General features: G+C 33.3%; 1 protein-coding gene across 5 annotated transcripts; it reads right to left on the bottom strand.

Moving 5' to 3' along the window:
• Window positions 1-12114: 12114 nt before the first annotated feature.
• LOC122295878 (disease resistance protein RPV1-like) lies at window positions 12115-17244 on the bottom strand. Of its 5 annotated transcripts, none has more exons than XR_006238303.1 (7): window positions 16650-17244; window positions 15016-16120; window positions 14173-14457; window positions 13081-14082; window positions 12502-13000; window positions 12281-12355; window positions 12115-12153 (listed from the first exon to the last, which is right to left on the bottom strand). XR_006238303.1 is itself a non-coding variant. In XM_043105136.1 (6 exons), the coding sequence occupies exons 1-6, from the start codon at window positions 17156-17158 to the stop codon at window positions 12345-12347; spliced, it is 3411 nt and encodes a 1136-aa protein (XP_042961070.1). In that variant the 5' UTR covers window positions 17159-17244; the 3' UTR covers window positions 12115-12344. The 5 variants fall into 5 exon arrangements, 3 of the variants coding, with proteins under 3 accessions (XP_042961070.1, XP_042961071.1, XP_042961068.1); XR_006238304.1 differs by having other exon boundaries at window positions 12115-12142; XM_043105136.1 differs by having other exon boundaries at window positions 12115-12355.
• Between the last annotated feature and the right edge of the window lie 2898 nt (window positions 17245-20142).

Here is a 20142-nt window from a genome sequence, read left to right as displayed (position 1 = left end):
AGGGTGACCTTGCTGAAATTAATAATACTCTTATTTCCCTCATTCCAAAAAAGAAATCCCCCTCAAAAGTGTCTGAATTTAGGCTTATATCCCTTTGTAATATGTACAAATTGTATGTATTCTATTTTTCATTTCATTTAAACAACATAGTTTCTCATAGTTTTATATTTTGTTTTTTGGAACATAGTTTTGTATTTGTAATGACATGTAGAAAAATTAAAAAATGAATATGTAAACTTCAAAGCTTTTATTTTTAAAAGTAACATGAATTCGAAGAAGATAAATCATGAGTGTTTGGAACAAAGAAGATTCATGGTCATGATGGAAGTTCAGATGGAGCTATGTGATCGCAGCTTATCTATGACGAGATCTTCTCCATTATTAATCGAGCAATAAGTATTGCTAGCCTTGCATCAGGTTATCTTCTCTCAGTACCATTTTGTACGCCAACCTTACAGTTGAAAATATATTATGGCCATATAACATGTTGCACATGCAATACCTGAAGTCATAACTAGACTGTCCACATATAACAGTGTACGTTGTATTATTTTTATTCTTTTACAATTTGATGCATGTTATACATATATAGATATATGTAGTTTTGGATTGTCAAAACTGTTATTTTATCCCCCAATTGTGAACATAACTTAAGAATACATCGTTAAGTCCACTTAGGACCTAAAGAACAAAAGAAGTAGGGGAAGAGAGAGAGAGAAAGAGCCACCATGGAAAGCCTTTGAAGAAGTCCTCATGGAACAACTTGGTCACACTAGTTAGTAAACGAAAAATGAGCAACTTCCTTCCAAAGAAAACTAAATGGAATAAAATCATACGTAGCACCAGCAATTCTAAGACAAAATCAGTGTGTCATTCTTGGTGCTGAGAGATTTGAGTATTTGTAGCTAACCCAGTAGATTTTAGTACTGGGAGTGATTTTGATCCATTTAGTTGTGATTAATCGAGTAGTATATCATCTAAATCTGAATTCTTGATGCTTAAACTTTAAAAGGCCTCTTCTGTTGTGGGTACCAATTGGATTCCAAGTTGTAATCATCACCATCACAGTGCCTCTTAGAAACTTGAATACCATCCATTGAGGTCATTGAATCTTCAATCTTGACATCAACATTCTTAGGAACTTTCAATCTCACAGGATTTCGATGAGCAGGTCGTGTAAGAAATCTCATGGAAATCCAGTTAGACAATTTGTTTAAAATGATCAATTTGATCCCACAACAATTGACTTTACTCTGTTTTAGCACGCATGCTTGTTGGAAACGATGATCATGAAAATCATTATATGCTCTTCCCACGTCTGGAAATTGATAAAGAAGAACCCAAAGTCTAAAATTTCAATATGATGCAAGTTTATTTAATTAAAAAAGAACAAAAATATTCATCATCTTGTTAAATATGATAATCGGTAACTTTGTATTCCAAAATCGTGCAAGTTTATGTTGTGCAATGTTGAAATCCATGAATCTCTTTCCTTTCCAGTATCAGTGTGGTTATTTTTTCCAAAGAACATGACTAACCACAAATATGGGGATTCTTCTAATCTAACTCTAACACAGGATCCCATTAATTTCAAATTCCCTATAAACCTTGAAACTCAATGGTGTTAAAAGTGGAAGTTGCAGCCTTCTGAATTTTGAAATCACACAAAGTCTACAAAATACACAATCCAAAGACAAAATGAAATCTTGGAATATGTCTACTACGAACTTCCAACGTCAACATCATTTATCATTGGTGATGAATTTGTGCCTAGAATGCTAAAACATAGAAAAACTATAAAATGGAACAAGACCATGATAGCAGAGCAATATTTACCTAAAAACTAGTACAGTTCAACCTTTGGAACAAAAGGCAAAAGTACAATTCTAACTTTATTCATCCAATGCATGTAGGACTGTTCATACAGGCGGGATTTTATCCCGGCCTAGAATCCGGATAACCGGGTTTCCGGTTCCTGTTTTCGGCCCAAGTCAACTCCGGTCTGGAACCCGGATTTAGAAAATTGGATGAATCTGGACCGGGTACCGGATTAGAAAAATGACCAGTTGACACTGTAGGGTTTCGCATGTAGCCGCTCCTCCCCTCCTCTGTGGAGATTTCTCCCCCAGACTTCCCCCTCCTCTCTCTCTCTCTCTCTGTGCTTTGCTCTGCAAAGTTTTATTTTATAGATGATGGAAGACTGTCACTCATCCTCTACAGATCAAAGACCTCGCGGTCATCGTTTTCTACTTTTTTTGCTCCGCCGTCGACTTCTACAACCCAAGGGTTATATTTTTGCTCCGTCATCGAAAATCTGTAGTGATGTGCTATATCTGTAACTATATGTTTTTGGAAATCTGAGTTTGCTGTAGTGATGGTTGTATGCAGAAGAGAAACAAAAAATAAAACTTTTGACAATTATGAAAAAATAAAAATAAAAATTTTGCTCGATCTGCTCTTTGTTTAAGTATGGGTTGTTTTTCTTTCTTGGTTCTATAGCATTTGTGCTGTCTGTGAGGAAGAGAAACAGAGAAATATACCTTTTGTCGAGATCCCTTGCCCCTCTTCTCTCCCATTCACCCATATCTCGCCCAGATCACTAAAACCTTTGGTTTCTATTGTTCTTCTTTTTAATATTTTGAAGCTCATGTTTGATTTTTGTGATGCCCCCAACTTCCATGTATGGACACGTGGAAATCGAGGCGTTCGGATGATGACAACACGGGTCACGCATCCCATCGCCAAGTGTCGAGTGTGTGTACATGTAACACTTGTACAATAAAATCACGCAGCGAATAATAAAAGTCTTATAACAAAGTACCAGAATTTTTTGTTTAAATACAAACTCGTTTAAATCACACATAATAAAATATTACAAGTCTCAAATATTGTTTCAAATCCAAATTACAAGACATAAAAACTAGTAGAGATAATTTTTTTTTTTTTTTTTTTTTTTTTTTTTTTTTTTTTTACGTAAAAGACTCCAAATCAAAACTCTGGCAGAGCCACCTCCTCGGGCTCAGCCTCCTCCTCCTCAACATCTACATCAAAATCTACGACACCAAAACAGTGCTGCAGGTAAGTAATAATCCAAACGCTACAAGATAAAAATATATTAAACTCAACAATATGCATGAAAGAATGCCAAATGCACATGTCCCATAAATCCACATTTTTGGCTCAAAACTTATCATTTAAAATAAGTGCTTGCCATTATCCCAGATAATGGCCCAAACCAAGAAAACCACAATTTTCCCAGAAAATGGATCACAATAACCTCAAATAAAACCTCGCCAATTTTTCAGAAAATGACCCATATTCAGTATCCAAAACTAGTTCCAATTAATGCATGCACCATGATCTCCCCTAAGGATCATCCGCACACTCTGGCTCCTGTACTACATTGCAAGTAACGACTACGCATGTGACACCTAAACGAGCGATACCCAGTCTCACGCCCAGCTCGTACCTAGACCAGGCCATCCTCTAGTCCCCGTCAGCCTAGGGACCACGGAGTCGACACGACAGTGTTACCATATCTTGCAATCCGATCGTCACCCAGCGATAATCCAGGGGATGTCACTTAGTATTAACCACTCCCAAGTGACCAGAGCAGCTCAACCGAGATAATACCTCATCCCAGCTTGAGGTCGTGATACACACGCACCCGAAAATCTATTTACACAGATAAAACCAGTTTTTCTCAATTTAACACATGCACATGTATGCACCATGCAATGCACATCTCAAGACACAATTTATCCAACAAAACTCAGCATCAACAATAACCAAACAACTCCGTCCTCAAATCCATTCGACCCCCGACTTCTCAGACTCAGTCCGGAATAACCAACCAGTCACAAATTTATTGTTAAAGTAATAATATATTTAAATCTAAAATGAAGTTTGGAAAATACTTACAGCACTTTAAAGGCAAATTCCTGGAAGATCAAACACTAACTTTAACTCCCAAAAGCTAACTTGAAAATACACTACCCAAAATACAATTTTTGCATTAAAAAGGGTTTTGAAAACAAAGGGATTTAAAGGTGGGATTTTCGGATTTAAAGGCTGATTTTTTTTCTAAAACAACACTTGAAGATGATGGCTAGAGATATAGTTACATGGCAAGGGAAAACAAATGCCAAGAATACACGCACGGCTTGCTCAAGAACAGGGCACGAAAATGAGGCTTTCAAACACAACTAGGACCCGAAATTACTAGAGGAAAAAGAGGAAAAAACGAGCAAGAAATTGAAGCCAAAAATAGAGTATAAATTTGGTACAAAATAGAGCATTGGTTGGAGAGGAGAACACCCGAAAATCACAAGGTTTACCCACAAATCTTGCACACGAAAAAACCTAAGAAAAAGAAAGAAACTAAGCATGGAAGTGTGGCAAAAAACAGAGCATTGGCTCACGGATTCACCTGAACGAAAATGGAGGAAGGATTTGGCTCCAAGGTTGAAGAAGATGCAGAAAATTTCCCAGGGAAGAAGAAGATCAACCGGTCCAACAAGAAGGGAAGATAAGAAGATAAAACCGAAAGAAATGAAGAGAAGAAGGAAGAAGAAGCAGCAGCAGCTGAACGGAAATGAAGAGGAAGAAAAGAAAGAGATGGATGGCGCTGGAGAAGGAAAAGAAGCCCTAAAGCACTAAAAGGACGCCGTTTTGGGTAAGTCGAGGGGTTGGGCTTATGGGTCACGGGCTGGGCCCGGAAATGATTGGGTTTGGATCCAAAAATACAGGAAAATGAGAAATAAAAGAGTCCAATCCAAAAACAAAGAACCAAGAAATAAAAAAGGTACAATAAAAATAATTAAAAGTCAAGTAAAAACACTACAACTCAATATTAATAAAGTAAAATATTTAAAGCCCAACAAAAGAATATTTAAAGCATAGAGTAATCTAAATGTGAAATAATAACTAATAACAAGAAAGCACATTAAAATAATGTACACAACTTAAAATCATAAAAAGAACCCAACGAATAACACATTAAATTTAAAACAAAAGAGTCATAAACCATAATAAAGAAAATAATCTTTCTATACAAATACACGTAAAAACGGGGTATCACAATTTTTGTGAGAGAAACTTTAGAGCCTTGTTGTGTGAAAAATGTAATTTTTTTTGGGATTTTCATTTGGCTCTCTTTTTTTGGGTTTAAATTTCCACTCATAAGGTTATATTTTTAATTTGTTAAATTAGAAGAATATACGGAGAGTCGGCAATGAAGATGGGTTTGGATTGTTGCGAGATTCGCGCACTAATGAGGTTTTCTTTGATTCTCTAAGTGAATGTATGTGAATCATTCAGTATTTTGGTTAGTGTTCCTAAAGCAAGTAAGTGATAGCATTCAACTTTGTATGTTTGACTTCCTCCTTAAGCCTCTTTCAAAAGTTATGTGAGACCTGGAAAAGATTTTGCATATGGCCAACCATATGCGCTTCATTTCCAGTTATCTTTGCATCTTTATGTGAGCTTTTTTTATAGATTCAGGATCTTCTGCAGTTATGCATCAATCTTTCAGAATTGTAGCTATCTGAATATTCAAGCACAAGGAATTTAGCTAGAGTTTTCTTGAAAGGGAATATCCTTTCAAAGCTCCTCATGAAAAGAGAGAAACCGAATTCTTCAAACACAAGCAGTTAAAACCAAGGTATATTAAACATCTAATATGACTACATTAATGTGTTTTATTTTTATATTTCAATCTATTCCAAACTAACAATTGATAGTGTGTCATCATATATTACAGAGACCCATTCTAAAAGAAAAGCCACACTGCTTTATTAAAAAAAAAAAAAAAGAAATAAAGAAAGAACCCATAGTTCTTTTTTGAATGGAGACCCATTCTAGCGTTAAATTTGAACTAGAGATTATTAACATTGTTAAACATAATTTTATAAATGAGAAAATAAAAATACTGCAGTATATAAATAAATAAATAAATAAAAAGAGCCCCTTTTAAGGAATTAGTCTAAATGTCTGGTTGCTGTCGAGGATAGTATCTACTAAGATGCACCATGGAAACAAATTGGTAACCAGGCTTAGGGGAACTCATTCTTGTGGTAGATGAAGTATTTAATAGCTTATAGGCTTTAGCTGTCATGCTGTTTATTGATAAGTGAGTTTTTTCTTATTTTATAATCTACTGAAATACAAATTGTCATAATCCAAAAAGCTTCAATGATGCAGTGTATGACTAGAAGATTGGAGGAGGTAAATTTGGGTTTCCCTTTAGGAATATGTAAGAGTAGTAATAATGTAGCTGTTAGGCTACCATCTCTTTGAATAGCTTCCCATGCAGTTTGAAGATTTCTTTGTTCTCTCTCTGGGAGAAGTTGATGCTAGGCCATCTTATCAGTTAACCAGATCTGGCCTGTGGGTTATAGATCCTGTTGGCAGGATAAGATTATTGGTTCTCTTTTTTTGTTTGAAGTGCTGGATGGTGGCGACTCTAGACCTACCTTTAGAGTCAAAAGGTGTTCATGCCATTCATTGCCCATTCCAAATGGCATAACCGTCCTTTGTTGGCCTATCCTTGGACTTTTTGCTGGTCATGCTAATGAAAAAATTGATGACATTACTTCTAATGCTTTATCTTCTTTCCTTTTATGTTTTTCTGTTTATGAAGTCATGAACACTGCAAGCTTCTTCAAGAGGAAAGACTAAAGATTAGCTCATAAAGGAGTCCAATGCTAGGTTTTACCCCAAAATTTATTTGGTCTCAAGCTTGGAGGCTGAGAATGACAAAAGGTAATGTGCATGCAAAAACTAATTTGCTTTAATTGCTTTTGTTTAATGGTGGAGAGGATGCAAACAGATAACAGATTATTCCTGCTTTTGGCATCCTTTCGGAGAATCTTGCCTCCCACTTCAATGCTTTTGTATGTTTTTGTCTGATCATATATTATCTGAACTTTTCTTTTGCTATATATAACTCGTACCCTTTCCATGACTGAAGACAGCCCTTATATTTTGGCTTTTTGGGTAACTAACTCAAGGCAACCTCTTGGTACGTACCCGCAGTTCAAATTAATACAATCTTAATACAATCGAATTAATACAATTTTTGGATTCAACCTTTTACATATGAAACTTGCACCAAATGCCATTTGTTTGTTAAGTGGCACATAAATTTAGTAGTCTTTTTTTTCAACCAAAAGGCAATAGTAACTATCAAAAAGTAACTTTTAACTTAATTTGCAGCTCAAACCCAGAGAGAAAAACAACCAAAATGAGAAACAGAGTGAAAAGACTTGGTGATTCTCAAGATCAGTCTCCCAACTAATATTCTTAGAATGCTGCGTGCGTGTGTTTGGGCTTGTGTTTGTCATAACTTTGGCAGGGAAAATGGATTGGACCTGGTTGGTATATGGCTCATGTTTTGGCTTAAATCTAGTCAATCTTCTTGTTCAATGGCTTAAGTTTTATATCACTGTTGTTTCTTATATTTTTTTTTACTTGTAATGTCGTTATCTTTTGTTCTTGTAGGACATGTCATTCCATTTTTGGCCTGGACACTTTCTTTATCTTAACTATTCTTATTATTGTTGTTGTTGTTAGTATTATTACTAATATTTTTGTCTGGAACTTTTAACTTTTAGATAAGTCCAGTCCATATGGGTGGGGAAGTTGGAGCATATACTGTAGTCAACAAATTGGACTTGGAGACCGAAAGTGATGGTTATATGTCTTTTCATGTTTAAGTAGTGGTGTGATGCCCCCAAATTCCGTTTGTGATCGAACGGACATTTGAAGCGTCGAGACATGCAACCCAAGGTTACTTGCCCCCGTTCATGACATATAAGATACAATCTTCTTAACATGCATCTAACATTATACAATATTCGCAGTGGATAAATTTTTTTCTTTAGCAATACTATGCACCAAACTGAAATATCCCAAATGCTTAAAACATACTTCATACATAAAGACCCATTGAACAACTAAGATCACAACACTAGTTCAAAATGGCTATGATCCAAAAAAGTATTGGAGATGCAACTCCATAGTGCAAGTAGTAATTTAAATTAACTACTATATTAACATTGACGTCGCACCATCACTCAGTCGATTGTGTCTAGTTGGTCAACTCTCAATTCTCCTTCAGGTCCTGTAACAATATCTACCATTCGGGGAGAATGGTAGTTTGGACTACCACAGTGAGATTTGATTACAAATCTCAGCAAGTTAACAAAAAACTTCCACACAGGCTAATGATGCATGCATGGCAGTAAAATCATGAATGTATAATCAAATTCATAAGCGATCATAGCATAACTTGAGATATAACATAGCATAACTTATATAACTTAAATTGAAACGTGTACTGAACTTGACTTGACATGAATTTGATTTGAAACTTGACTTAACATAAACTTGCTCTGAAACTTGACATAACATAAACTTGAACATGAACATGAACATAATATGTACGTGAACATAACATGACATGAACGTGAACTTGAATATAACATAAACGTGAACATAGCATGATATGAACATGAACTTAAAACTTAACATGAACATGAACATAACATATCATAAACTTGATCTGAAACTTAACTTAACATGAACGTGATCTGAAACTTATTCTTTAACTGCTTAAATACATACTCCACAGTTGTTGTGGCCCAATGTATTCTACGTGTCACAATTGATGTGTCTCACATAGTGTATGCGTCACAATTGCTGTGACCCCATATTTCATGTGCCACAATTGTTGTGCACCCCAAGAAACTGAATGTAACTCAACTTCTTGATATGAACTTGAACTTGAATTGAAACTTAACTTATCATAAACTTGATCTAACTTATTTACTTAACATGAACTTGGACTTGAATTTTGACAATCAAAATGATTCCGCCAATCGTTTCGTCAGGAATAGTGAACAATTAGAATGATTCTGCCCAACATATTCCATTAGAGATACTCAGACAATTAGAATGATTCCATCACGAGTATTTTAAATAAGATATCCTAACAATCAGAATGATTACGCCAGGAGTATCCGCATAACTGAACTTGAACTGAATTCTGACAATCAAAATGATTTCGCCAAAAGTACCTCGCTTGAATTATAAAAGGAGATGCTCGGACAATCATAATGATTTCATCACGACTATCCTAGACATAACAAACTTGAACGTAACTCGAAAGACATGACGTACTTGAGATAAAAATATTTCGTAACATGACATAAAATGTAACACACAATATTTCATAACCTGGTATCACATATAATGGAAAACACACTTAACATGACATACTTGTAATAGTAAACATGACATGACATACATGTAATAGATGGCATATTTAACATGATGTACTTGCAATGTATAGTAATAAGTGACAGAATATCTTGTGTAACAGATGAAAACTCATGACAGAATAAATTCTGTGTAACAGAAAAATATGTGATAACTTGGCATGGCATGGCATATATGATAACACACATACATACATTGTAGTTCCTTTACTTAGCACACATACACAGTAAACTGCTAGTAAGTTAAAAGCTAACTTACCTCGATTTCCGCGTTTCTTATGAAAGCTCAAGCGCGATCACGAGGAACTGTAATTAGTAATTCTAAAAGTTAGAACTAAATCACTAGTAATTTGAAATATGAAAAAATACTAACTTAAGAGTAAAATTTTCATTTTACCCTCTACATGTAAGAAAATGACCATTTTACCCCTAACTTAAGGGTTTTGCATGCTAACTCCAAAAGTCACCAAAATTTACAAGCCTCATGTAAATTTTATCCTAAACTCAAATATCAATTTGAAAAAATTTAAAACTAATCACAACTATTAAAATTCCATAGGGCCGAAATTCCCATATTCTATTTCCATTGATTTTTTGTTTCTAACTTGTTTTGATTAATCTTTTGGTCTATGACTTATAAAGATGTAAGGTTCAAACCAAACCATCAAATGATTTAAAAAGATGTCCTAAAACATTTATAAGCTTCTAATTTAAGATCACATGGTTAAACATTAACCAAAACATAAATTGAGCCAAGAACATCCACACTTTGGCCTATCCAAACATCTCTTTGGATAATATTTCATATCTTTGAAACTAACATCAAATATCTTCAAAATAATATTCTAACATGTATATAAGAGGCTTAGGATCTTCCAATAAAATTATCAAAGCCATTGGAATAGGTTTAAACCACCAAAGATTTAAATTTTCTCAAAACAGAAACTGTTTTTCCTCTTCCAGTTTCTAAGTTTCTAGATCTAAGAAAATCTTTCGTCAAAATCTTTAATCATGCAACAAATCCTCAAAAAATAATCATATACACAGGTTAACAATACTTCATAACAATTTCGGACCAAGATCTATCCATTAACTTGGTCAAAAACTCCAAAATACAACATATTCTCCAGTTTATCTCCCAGAATAACCTTTCTAGAGTTTAAACAATATTTTACTGATCAAATAACCTTCAAATGGAATAAATAAGCTATCCACGTAAACTAGACTAAAAAAGAAAACTTGTATGAAGGAAATTTTATGATAAAACACCTACAAAAGCTTCGAAATGGGAGTACAAAAGAACACCTAAAAGCTATTTGAGAGTGTTTGGTGTTCTTTCAATGAAAGGTGTAAAGGAAGATGATTTCGTGTTGAGTGGGCTGGAGATATTTATGCACAAGATATGGAAGAGGATGAGGCTGAAGTGAAGGTTGAGTGTTGGCTTTTCTTACCCAATAATATCCACAAAAATTAGCTCAAGGTATTTTTACCCAATAATATCCACAAAAATCAGCTCAAGATATTTTCACCCAATAATATCCACAAAAATCAGCTCAAGGTATTTTTACCCAATAATATCCACAAAAATCAGCTCAAGATATTTTCACCCAATAATATCTACAAAAATCAGCTCAAGATATTTTCACCCAATAATATCCACAAAAATCAGCTCAAGATATTTTCTAAAGGTGGAGTGTAGACTTGGAAGAGTGAGGTGGCTAAGATCTTTCTATGTGTCCAATTAAAACTTTTCTAACTTAATTTTGACATTCCACACTGTGATTTTGAAACTACAGTGACAATCGTTTATCAATAATCAGCCACAAAGTGACCCTAAAAATAAAGTCACAGTTTCGAATAGGCGTTTCGTCTGAAAATATGAAAAAGAGTTATTGCACCATAAGACCTTAAATAATCCACCGAGTCTAATAGAACAAACCATAATACATTCTGACACTTCTAACTATCTCTAATAATTAAAAACATACTTTTGATACCATAGTGAGTGATAACACTAACTATGTGGTTAGATTAAAACCTATATGATTAATATATTCGTGAAAACTTATGCGGTCTGCACGAGGTTCCTAAAGCCAATAGAAATTCTAAAATTAAATTTCTAACGGGCTGTTACAAGTGGAGTATGCATATAAGTGTTAATGGGGATGGTGAAAATAAACCCATCGCAGAAGATCCAAATGGACCAGTGAAGAATGATATCTGGATCTGGCAGAGTATTGTAGAAGCTCTTCTGATTGAACTGATGATGATACAATGGCTTGTAATTTTGTATTTTGTAATATAATTAAATACCAAATAATGTAATATGAAGTGGGTTATAAATATTGAATTTCTATTTTTAGATGCATTTAGTTAAAAAGATAATTAGTTTTCTATATAAAAAAAATGTTTTTCAAATGTAATAGAATATAGGCTTTAGATTAAAACAAAAATGCTTTACAAGAACATCTTTTTCTGGAAAAGAAAATTCATGATATATAGCCCTTGCAATGTTAAAAAAATAATAAAATGAAATAAAATCCGGGTACAGGCCGGAACCCGGATTTCTGGATTATAAAAAATCTGGATTCATCTGGGTTTCGGCTCCGGTCATAACCCGGGTATATCCGGTCTAGATTTGGAATCTGGGTTCCAGGCCGAGTATACTCGGTTCGAAACCCAGATGAACAGTCCTAAATGCATTCATTGCTCTGATTCAATCTCCTCATGTTCATACGTCTCCCCATTCACAGTTTGGTTGTTGATAAAACAGGGGAACAGAAAACAAAATTTGAAGATTCCACCGAAACATCCATCTTCATGCAGCACCCGTGGATGATTTTTCACTCTCTCTTCATGCTCTTCTATTATATGGCTTTGAAGAATACCAAATTTGAAGTACAAAACAGAATACCAAATTAAGCTATGTTTTTATTGGGGCCTTAAACAAGGCAATGTCTCAAAAACAGCACAGAGATGCAAGTAAAATTAAATGTACATACCAAATGAAGCTATGTTTTGGGTAGCGATACATTGTGAAGCTTCAAAGAAGCACCATGGCATCAACTATGAAATGGCTATAAGTGAAACAAAATATCATCCCAGAAACAAAATTAAATGTACAAAGTGAAAGGGAAAAACTTTAATACGCAGAGAGGAGGAAATTATAATAGGCAGAGTCAGAAAATATTATTTGAAAATCAACGGAAGAGGGGCGACTTACTTTCATTCTTGTATACCACTTTGGCTCTGCAACTTTTATAAAACCGCACCATCCCTTTACAACGAAGATCAAATTGAACTCGCAAATTATCCAAAACCGGTAGTTTAAAAGATTTTAAATTGGAGTACCCCACCCATACAGCTTGTCCAGTCCTATTTCCCTTGCGGTACCAACCCTTATTAACCAATTGTACCCCTTCAATACGGCATACATGATCTGACCTCTTACTGGTTATCTTAGCATTAGCATGATCAATTGTACCATCCACTGAAACATCTTTAAAAAGTATTGCAATATACAGTAGAATTCCGTTTATCTCCTCCAAATTGTACGGCCCCTCGATATCTATTACCCACTCTTCTTCTCCCCTTGGTCTGACATAATCATCTGGCCCCTTCACCATTCTATTATCTTTTAAAAACTCATGAATATTACTCAACCACTCTGGAATCTGATTTTCCAGACACAAAGTAGCATCATATTCATATTCATAGACTCCCTGTTAAACGTCAAATATCATCATCAATTTAATTTAAGCCATACATACTATTAAAAATGAGATCACACATACATACATACCTTCCACAATAAAGGATTTTGCACTCTATCATTCCATATATTCTCAAGCATTTTGTAGCAGCGGTCCAAATCAGTTCTTCGTAGCGATCTGATGTGGCTTCCATTGAGTTGTAATATTTTAAATACTTCCCGAAATATTTCTACTGACTTGCATCCCCTAACATCTACTTCTGTTATATTTCGTAGAAGCTCTGGTATTTCTTCAAGTTTACAACAATAGCTCAAGGAAAGAGATTCGAGGCTCATAATATCTTTGATGCTCGTGAGAAGGCAAACAATATACGTGGACGATAGATATAAATGACACAAACTAGCAGAGGAGTTAAACATGGTAAATAAACTAGATATTGGAAAGAAATTTGTTTCTGATAGGAAACAATTTTGAAGATTCAACAATTGTAGTCCAATGCTCCCATTGCTTGAATTCGTTGGAGATGCAAATTCATGGAGTCGTTCTTCACGTAATGATATCTCCTCTTCCATTTTTGTAGACTCAATAGCCATAAGGGATAGCCCATCATCCATCATCGTCTGTACAAAATCTGGACAATTACCACCAATCTCGAGCCAACGTAAATGTTGCAGCCGAATGCAAGCAATTGGGAGACGCATAAGGTTTTTGCAGCCTCTTAAATATAAAGACTCGAGCCCTACAAGGTTCCCGATGGATAAAGGTAGCTCTTCTATTGCGGTGTCACGTAGATTCAATTCAATTAAAGATTCTATTTTACACTCGATTTCAGGAAGATAACGAATGCTTGGGCAATCCTGAAGACCAAGATAGCATAAAGATCTCAAATTGAGGCTTCTTGGAAGGATTCGGAGTTTAGAGCAATGAAAAAAATCCAACATAGAAAGATTTTCCAAAGATCCAACGGTATCATGCACCTCAACTAATCTTGTACAAAATTGGACAGCCAATTCCTTCAAATTTGAGAGGCTTGAAAGATCCGGAATCTTTTCTAAGAATTCACAATTTTCAAATTTCATAATTGTCAAATTCTGTAAAAGAAAAACAGGAAAAGTTTAATGGAGTTTACTACATAATTCAAAGAAAAAAAAAATTGTTGATGATTATAATTGTGTACGTACCTTGGGCTTGAATCTATCCCCTAACTCCTTTATAAGGCTATGCCGCATTCTCAAAATAATGAGATTCTTCCCTTGAAAATTAGGTGGCAAATATGGTGAAGGATAGTTATTCCAATCAAGGACTCTTAATTTGTTGGAGAGATAATTGGGTGCACAAGAAAAACGTGCATTACGATTTATAAAGACTCTAAGATTTTCCATATTTCGAAATGCTTCCGAATGCAAGCTTATCACCTCATCGCCTTCGGGTAAATCTAATAGTATGCCTTCAATTTTGTTTAGCCCCTGAAATAAGTGCACGAAGTTAGCACTCTTTATTTATCAATTAATATTACACTATTTTTCTTTAAGATATTTTTAAAATAAGTATTATTTATCTATTGCTGAAATCTCCAATACTAAATAGACGCATGCTAAAATATAAAAGATTTGTCTTTTTACCAACTTACATACTCTCTTATAACTTTCAATAAAACAAACATAGCTTGAGGAGACAGTAGACATGAAATTAGAAAATATAGGATATTTGGAATGAAAAAAGGACAACAAATTTTGGTACTTTTAATGACTCATTGTAATTATTAAGAAAAGAATTATATATATATATATATACAAATTCATATTGATAATTTAAAGGCTATATGTATATATGAGTACTACTATATCCATTTGATGAACTAGATTAAATTACGTCAATTTGTAAGACTACTTTTGTGTATATATATTCATTTAGATATAAATTTATACTATTTATATTTTACCCAAAAAGAAAAAAATCCACTAAGTTTCACTTTTGGAAAAGGAAATAAATGTAAAACTAAAGATATTATTTTTTACTCTTACCATACTGTCTTGCAACACTTTACGGATATCCTCATGATTCCATAGTCTACTACGTTTGCTAGGCTTTTTGGGTGATTCTCGTCGAACAATTTCTCGTCCCATAGCTTGTAGCAAGTCATGCATCCCAACACGTTTATTATGCCCTTCAATAGTAATAAGACACTTGTCTTTAAGCCTCTCGATTCCATGATTCGGATAAAAGCCACAAGAATCAAATATTTTTGTGACATTTTTCAAAGATTCTCCCTTGAAGAAAAATGCAATATCAAGGAATATTTCCTTATCAGCATCATGCAGACTTGCAAAACTCACTAAGAGTACTTTCTGAATATCGCCGTGAGGAATGTTTTTATATTTATCCATTGCACTTTTCCATTGCTGTATACTTTGACTTTTTAGATCCGAACCTAGCACTGTTAAAGCTAGTGGAAGACCTTGAGCATATTTTGTTATTTGTTTAGATATGTCCATAAAATCCTTCTGTGGTTCTTTTTCCTTGAAAGCATGCAAACTAAAGAGCTGAAGAGCTTCATTGTCATCCAAAATCATCACCTCGTACTTTGAATCAACTTCAAAGACTTCTAATAAGTGTTGATCTCTTGTTGTTATAATGATTCTACTTCCTGAGCCAAACCAATCACGATCTCCAACTAAATTTTCTAGTTGGACCAACTCATCCACATCATCAAGAATTAGTAAAATCCTTTTAGAATGAAGTCTATCCCGAATCACATTGATGCCTCTGTTCTTATCATGAACATCCAAACTTGTTCCTAAAATATCATAAAGAAGGGTATTTTGCAGCTTAATTAGACCTCCTGATTGTTTTGAAGTTTCTCTAACTTCTTCCAAGAAACAACTTCCTTCAAATTGAGAAGAAATCTGGTTATAGATATCTTTTGAAATAGTTGTTTTTCCAATTCCACCAGTTCCAAATATCCCTACAATGCTAGTAATATCATTATTCCCAATACTTAAATGCTGATAAATATCCTGTATACGAGACTCTATTCCAATTGGATACTTGGCAACGCTTAGAGGTGTTTGATTTATCATTTTTAAATCCACCCATTGAATGATTTCCAGGATAAATTCTGACTCTTTCCTATAAATATTGAAGAGAAGACAAATCGAAATAGTTAGAGTACTTTTCACAATAGATGAGATATGAATATAACTAAGTTAAAATATATAGTGTTTTTCATTTTTTTTCTCTCCATGACAGAGTGATAGCTGTAGATTACGATGTAAAAAAGAAGTCTTGCTCCTTCTTTAATCTAAACATTGTTTCATAACAAATAACTTAATCTAAAACTTATAATTTAAGAGAATTTGTGAGTCCTTATGTCTAGAAACAAATTGAAACTAAATGTTATGTGAAACTAATGTGGTAGTGGTAGTAGATATTAAATCCCAGAATCACAAAGGACTTCTAAAATTCCACTACGTTTTGCATATAATTATTTAATGCAAAAAATAAGCATAAATATCATTTTTTTTTTCTTTTGTATGGTATTTTATCTTCACCAATGCCCCAATGTCAGATCCTGGAATATTTGTCTGAATTTTCCTCATAAATATTTTAAATAGCGCATGTGCATACACATAAGAAAGTACATATAGGGAAAGCTTACCGGCACTTTGCTAAGGTGAAACCAGACAAATCGGCTACTCTTTTCAAAGCTTCCTTCCATTTTAGCATCTTTGCATTATCCTTGAGTTTATCTCCAAGTTTATCAAAGGATTTTCCAAAAATACCTTTTTGATGCCGTACTTCCGATGGATCTACGTGGTAAAAAATTGGTAGAACAATTGTTTTGTTGCAATCAAGAATCTTCAATAGCTCGTCTAAACACCATCTAGATTCTGCATAATTTTTAGATAGTACAATGATAGAAATTATTGACTCTTCAATAGCTTTGCAAAGAACTGGTGAAATTTCCTCCCCTCTTTCAAGATTAATACTGTCTATGTAAGTTTTGATTCCCCTTTGATTCAAAGCTTGGTGTAGATGGGAAATAAAGCCATAGCGAACATCTTCACCTCTAAAGCTCAAGAATACATCGTGATTCCATAGATGGGTGGAAGAAAACAAAGAGGATGAAGAAGCTCCTGATTGAAAGGCCATAGAAGAAGAAGTCATGCTCTCAGTACGTATGCGCAATTACAATTTAACAAGAGGTCCAATTACATAGAGATAAGGTGGGTCAAAGAAAGGAGAAACTTCTCAGCAACTACTTCTTGGCAGCAACGTCGACCAAGCATGCCAGCTAATTAATCAGCATACTGCACCACTGCAGAACTTTCAACCTTCAAAGTTGTATAAAATGATCAATTTGGTCCTACATCAATTGACTTTACTCTGTTTTAATAGAAAAAGTGGTGCTAATTTCACCGAAAATTTGATATCAAATAGTAAATTTTTTATTTTCAAATATTTTTTTAACCGCTTTAAATATTTCCAAACATTATTAAAAAAATATTTTCTTCACTATTAAGTAAAAAAATTTTAAAAAAATTCGATACAAAACGTGTATAAGATTTCGATGGCACTATCATTTCTCAAATAGAAAAGAATCATCATAATCTTATGTATCCACCAATCAAATCAGAAAATATAGTATGCGGTTCAATGTCGAAATCCAAGAATCTCTTTCCTTTCCAATACAAGTGTGTGTGGTTATTTCACTTATAATTTTCCGAAGAAGGTGACTAATTTTATAAACATCTATGGCCATTTAAATGAATTATATATATAAATATAATATATATAATTAAGTAAATGAAATGAAGGTCATTTTATCGATGAAGGAAACACTTTTATAAATAGTGAATCCCATGACTCACGGATGAATAATGAAAGTGAATAGTGACTTTTTACTATTCAACTCTCAGAAGCCTGTCTCTCGCCGAAAGTAGTTTTGTCTTCTTTCACCCGAAGTGAAATATTCTTTCTACACCAAAGTAACTTTGTCTTCTTGTGCCGAAAGCCAAATATAATAATTTAAACCAGCTTTCCACTCCTAAAAAGTTGAGCCTTTAGGATTGAAAAGATGCGGAATATGGGACATTACTCAATCATCTCCCAACCGAATATATATATATATATATATCTATAAAATTCATCCATTGGATTCACGGGCTACACCTTGCATTATAAAAAGGATTCAAAGAAAATGAGAAACTTCTTAGTAACTTCCTGGATAGACTTTTTGACTTTCTGCTCCTTTTACAACAAAATAAATAAATAAAATAAGAAAGTTGTTGGCATGACCAAGAAAGTGTATTAATCCGGCCAATACCGCGGGCGGTGCGTCTTCAATATCTATTCTATATTAAAAGCGGCTAGCCGGGGTAAATTTTTATTTTCAATTCTGCCCCTCTACTTTTACCATTTGTCATTTTAATCCCTCAATCATTCTATTCCGTTTATTCTAGAGGTAATGATAGACTAACAACCCATTCATAATTTATAAATAATTTTAAATATAATAATATTTTTTTATTATATTTGAACACATCAAATCAAAAGAAAAGTCAAATTAAATTGAAAATAATATAATTTTATTAGATAGTTGTATACAAGTTGTTAATATGAAGTAATTTTATCATTTTCCTTATTCTAGAGGTGGGCAACGGGAGTTTAAAAAAAAAAAATAGAGAGATGAATCAAATTAAAAATTTTTAATAAAAAATAATATTTCTACTGTTAAAAATTTTATAAATTACAGAGGTGGGTTGTTAATAAAATAAAAACGTAGAAAACATGGAAAACCAAATTTATACATATGGTCATTCAATGGTTGATTTTGTTTAAAAAAATTAATTTTTGAAAAAGATGGCTGAATCAAATCAAATAATTTTAATTAAAAATAATATACTTACTTGTGAAAATTTTGTAAATTATAGAGGTGGGTTGTGAATAAAATAAAAAAAAGATAAAAAAAAATATGCAAAATAAAATTTATATATATAGTCCTTCAATTGTTGATTTTGTTTAAAGAAATTATTTTTTTAAAAAGATAGGTGAATGAGATACTGTTAATAAGATAAAAACATAGAAAACATGCAAAATTGAATTTATATATATAGTCCTCCAATGGTTAATCTTGTTTAAAGAAATTAATTACGTAATATTTATACATTCTATAACTATATATAATATTACTATTAATAACAATGGTACTCCTTTCGTCCTAGCGTTTAATGATTCACGTGATTCATAGTGTCTTTAGTACTAATCCATAGGACACGCCAATGCACATGGCTAGCTAGGTGGGCTTCACCAATTTCCCCCATGTCATATCTTGGTCTCAATTTAATTCCCCCATAAATATCTCAGAAGTGGGTAAGAGAAAGAAATGAAACTTCTGGACAACTTTCCCAACAACCAAGCCTATTATGAGTACAAAAGTCTTCTCAAAAGTATTCTCAATCTTTACTAATAGCTTCTTCTCAATATCTTTTAAAAATTTTCAAAAATCTTGAGTTCATAGATAAAATTAATGGGTGTCAGATCTGAACATTTATTTTAAGGAGTAGGACTTGAATTTGAAACCGTGTGAGGGATGCAAATAAATATAATTTTTTTTATCTATTTAATAAAACTTTTTACATATTAAATTCATTCATTAAAGAAGAGTTTGACAGTCTACACATGAGTGAAAATGTTAAATAAATATAAATAATAAATAATATTTATTCTTATCAATTTAAAATTTTTGGATAAACAATAATTTCGTAGTCGTGATTAGGATCATAAGTTATGGTTTAGTTTGCATCCATAATTTTAATAATTCTGTTTATTCTATGGCCATCTGAAAATGGCTTTTGAGGTTGGACTCGGACGTTGCCCTTCATCTTTAAATCATAGGATGCCGCAATAAGTTTATCTCAATCACCTCCAAAATTAAAACATTTTACAGAAAAAGAAGAAGTAAATTCTACATTGCCACACTACTATATATATATAAACCATGTTCCAAACAAAGTGTACAATACCATATATATACAACTGTCCACTTATGAAGTATATATGGCAAAAGTGGGGTGAAAAAAGACTAATAAAAAACACTTCAATTTATTAGGATACTTGCCCCTATTGTTTAGCACAACACTTAAAATTAA

The sequence above is a fragment of the Carya illinoinensis genome, chromosome 15 (genome assembly GCF_018687715.1).
Source record: "Carya illinoinensis cultivar Pawnee chromosome 15, C.illinoinensisPawnee_v1, whole genome shotgun sequence".
NCBI lineage: Eukaryota > Viridiplantae > Streptophyta > Magnoliopsida > Fagales > Juglandaceae > Carya > Carya illinoinensis.
The sequence above is the reverse complement of the archived record's forward strand: the minus strand, read 5'-3'. Positions and strand labels throughout refer to the sequence as shown.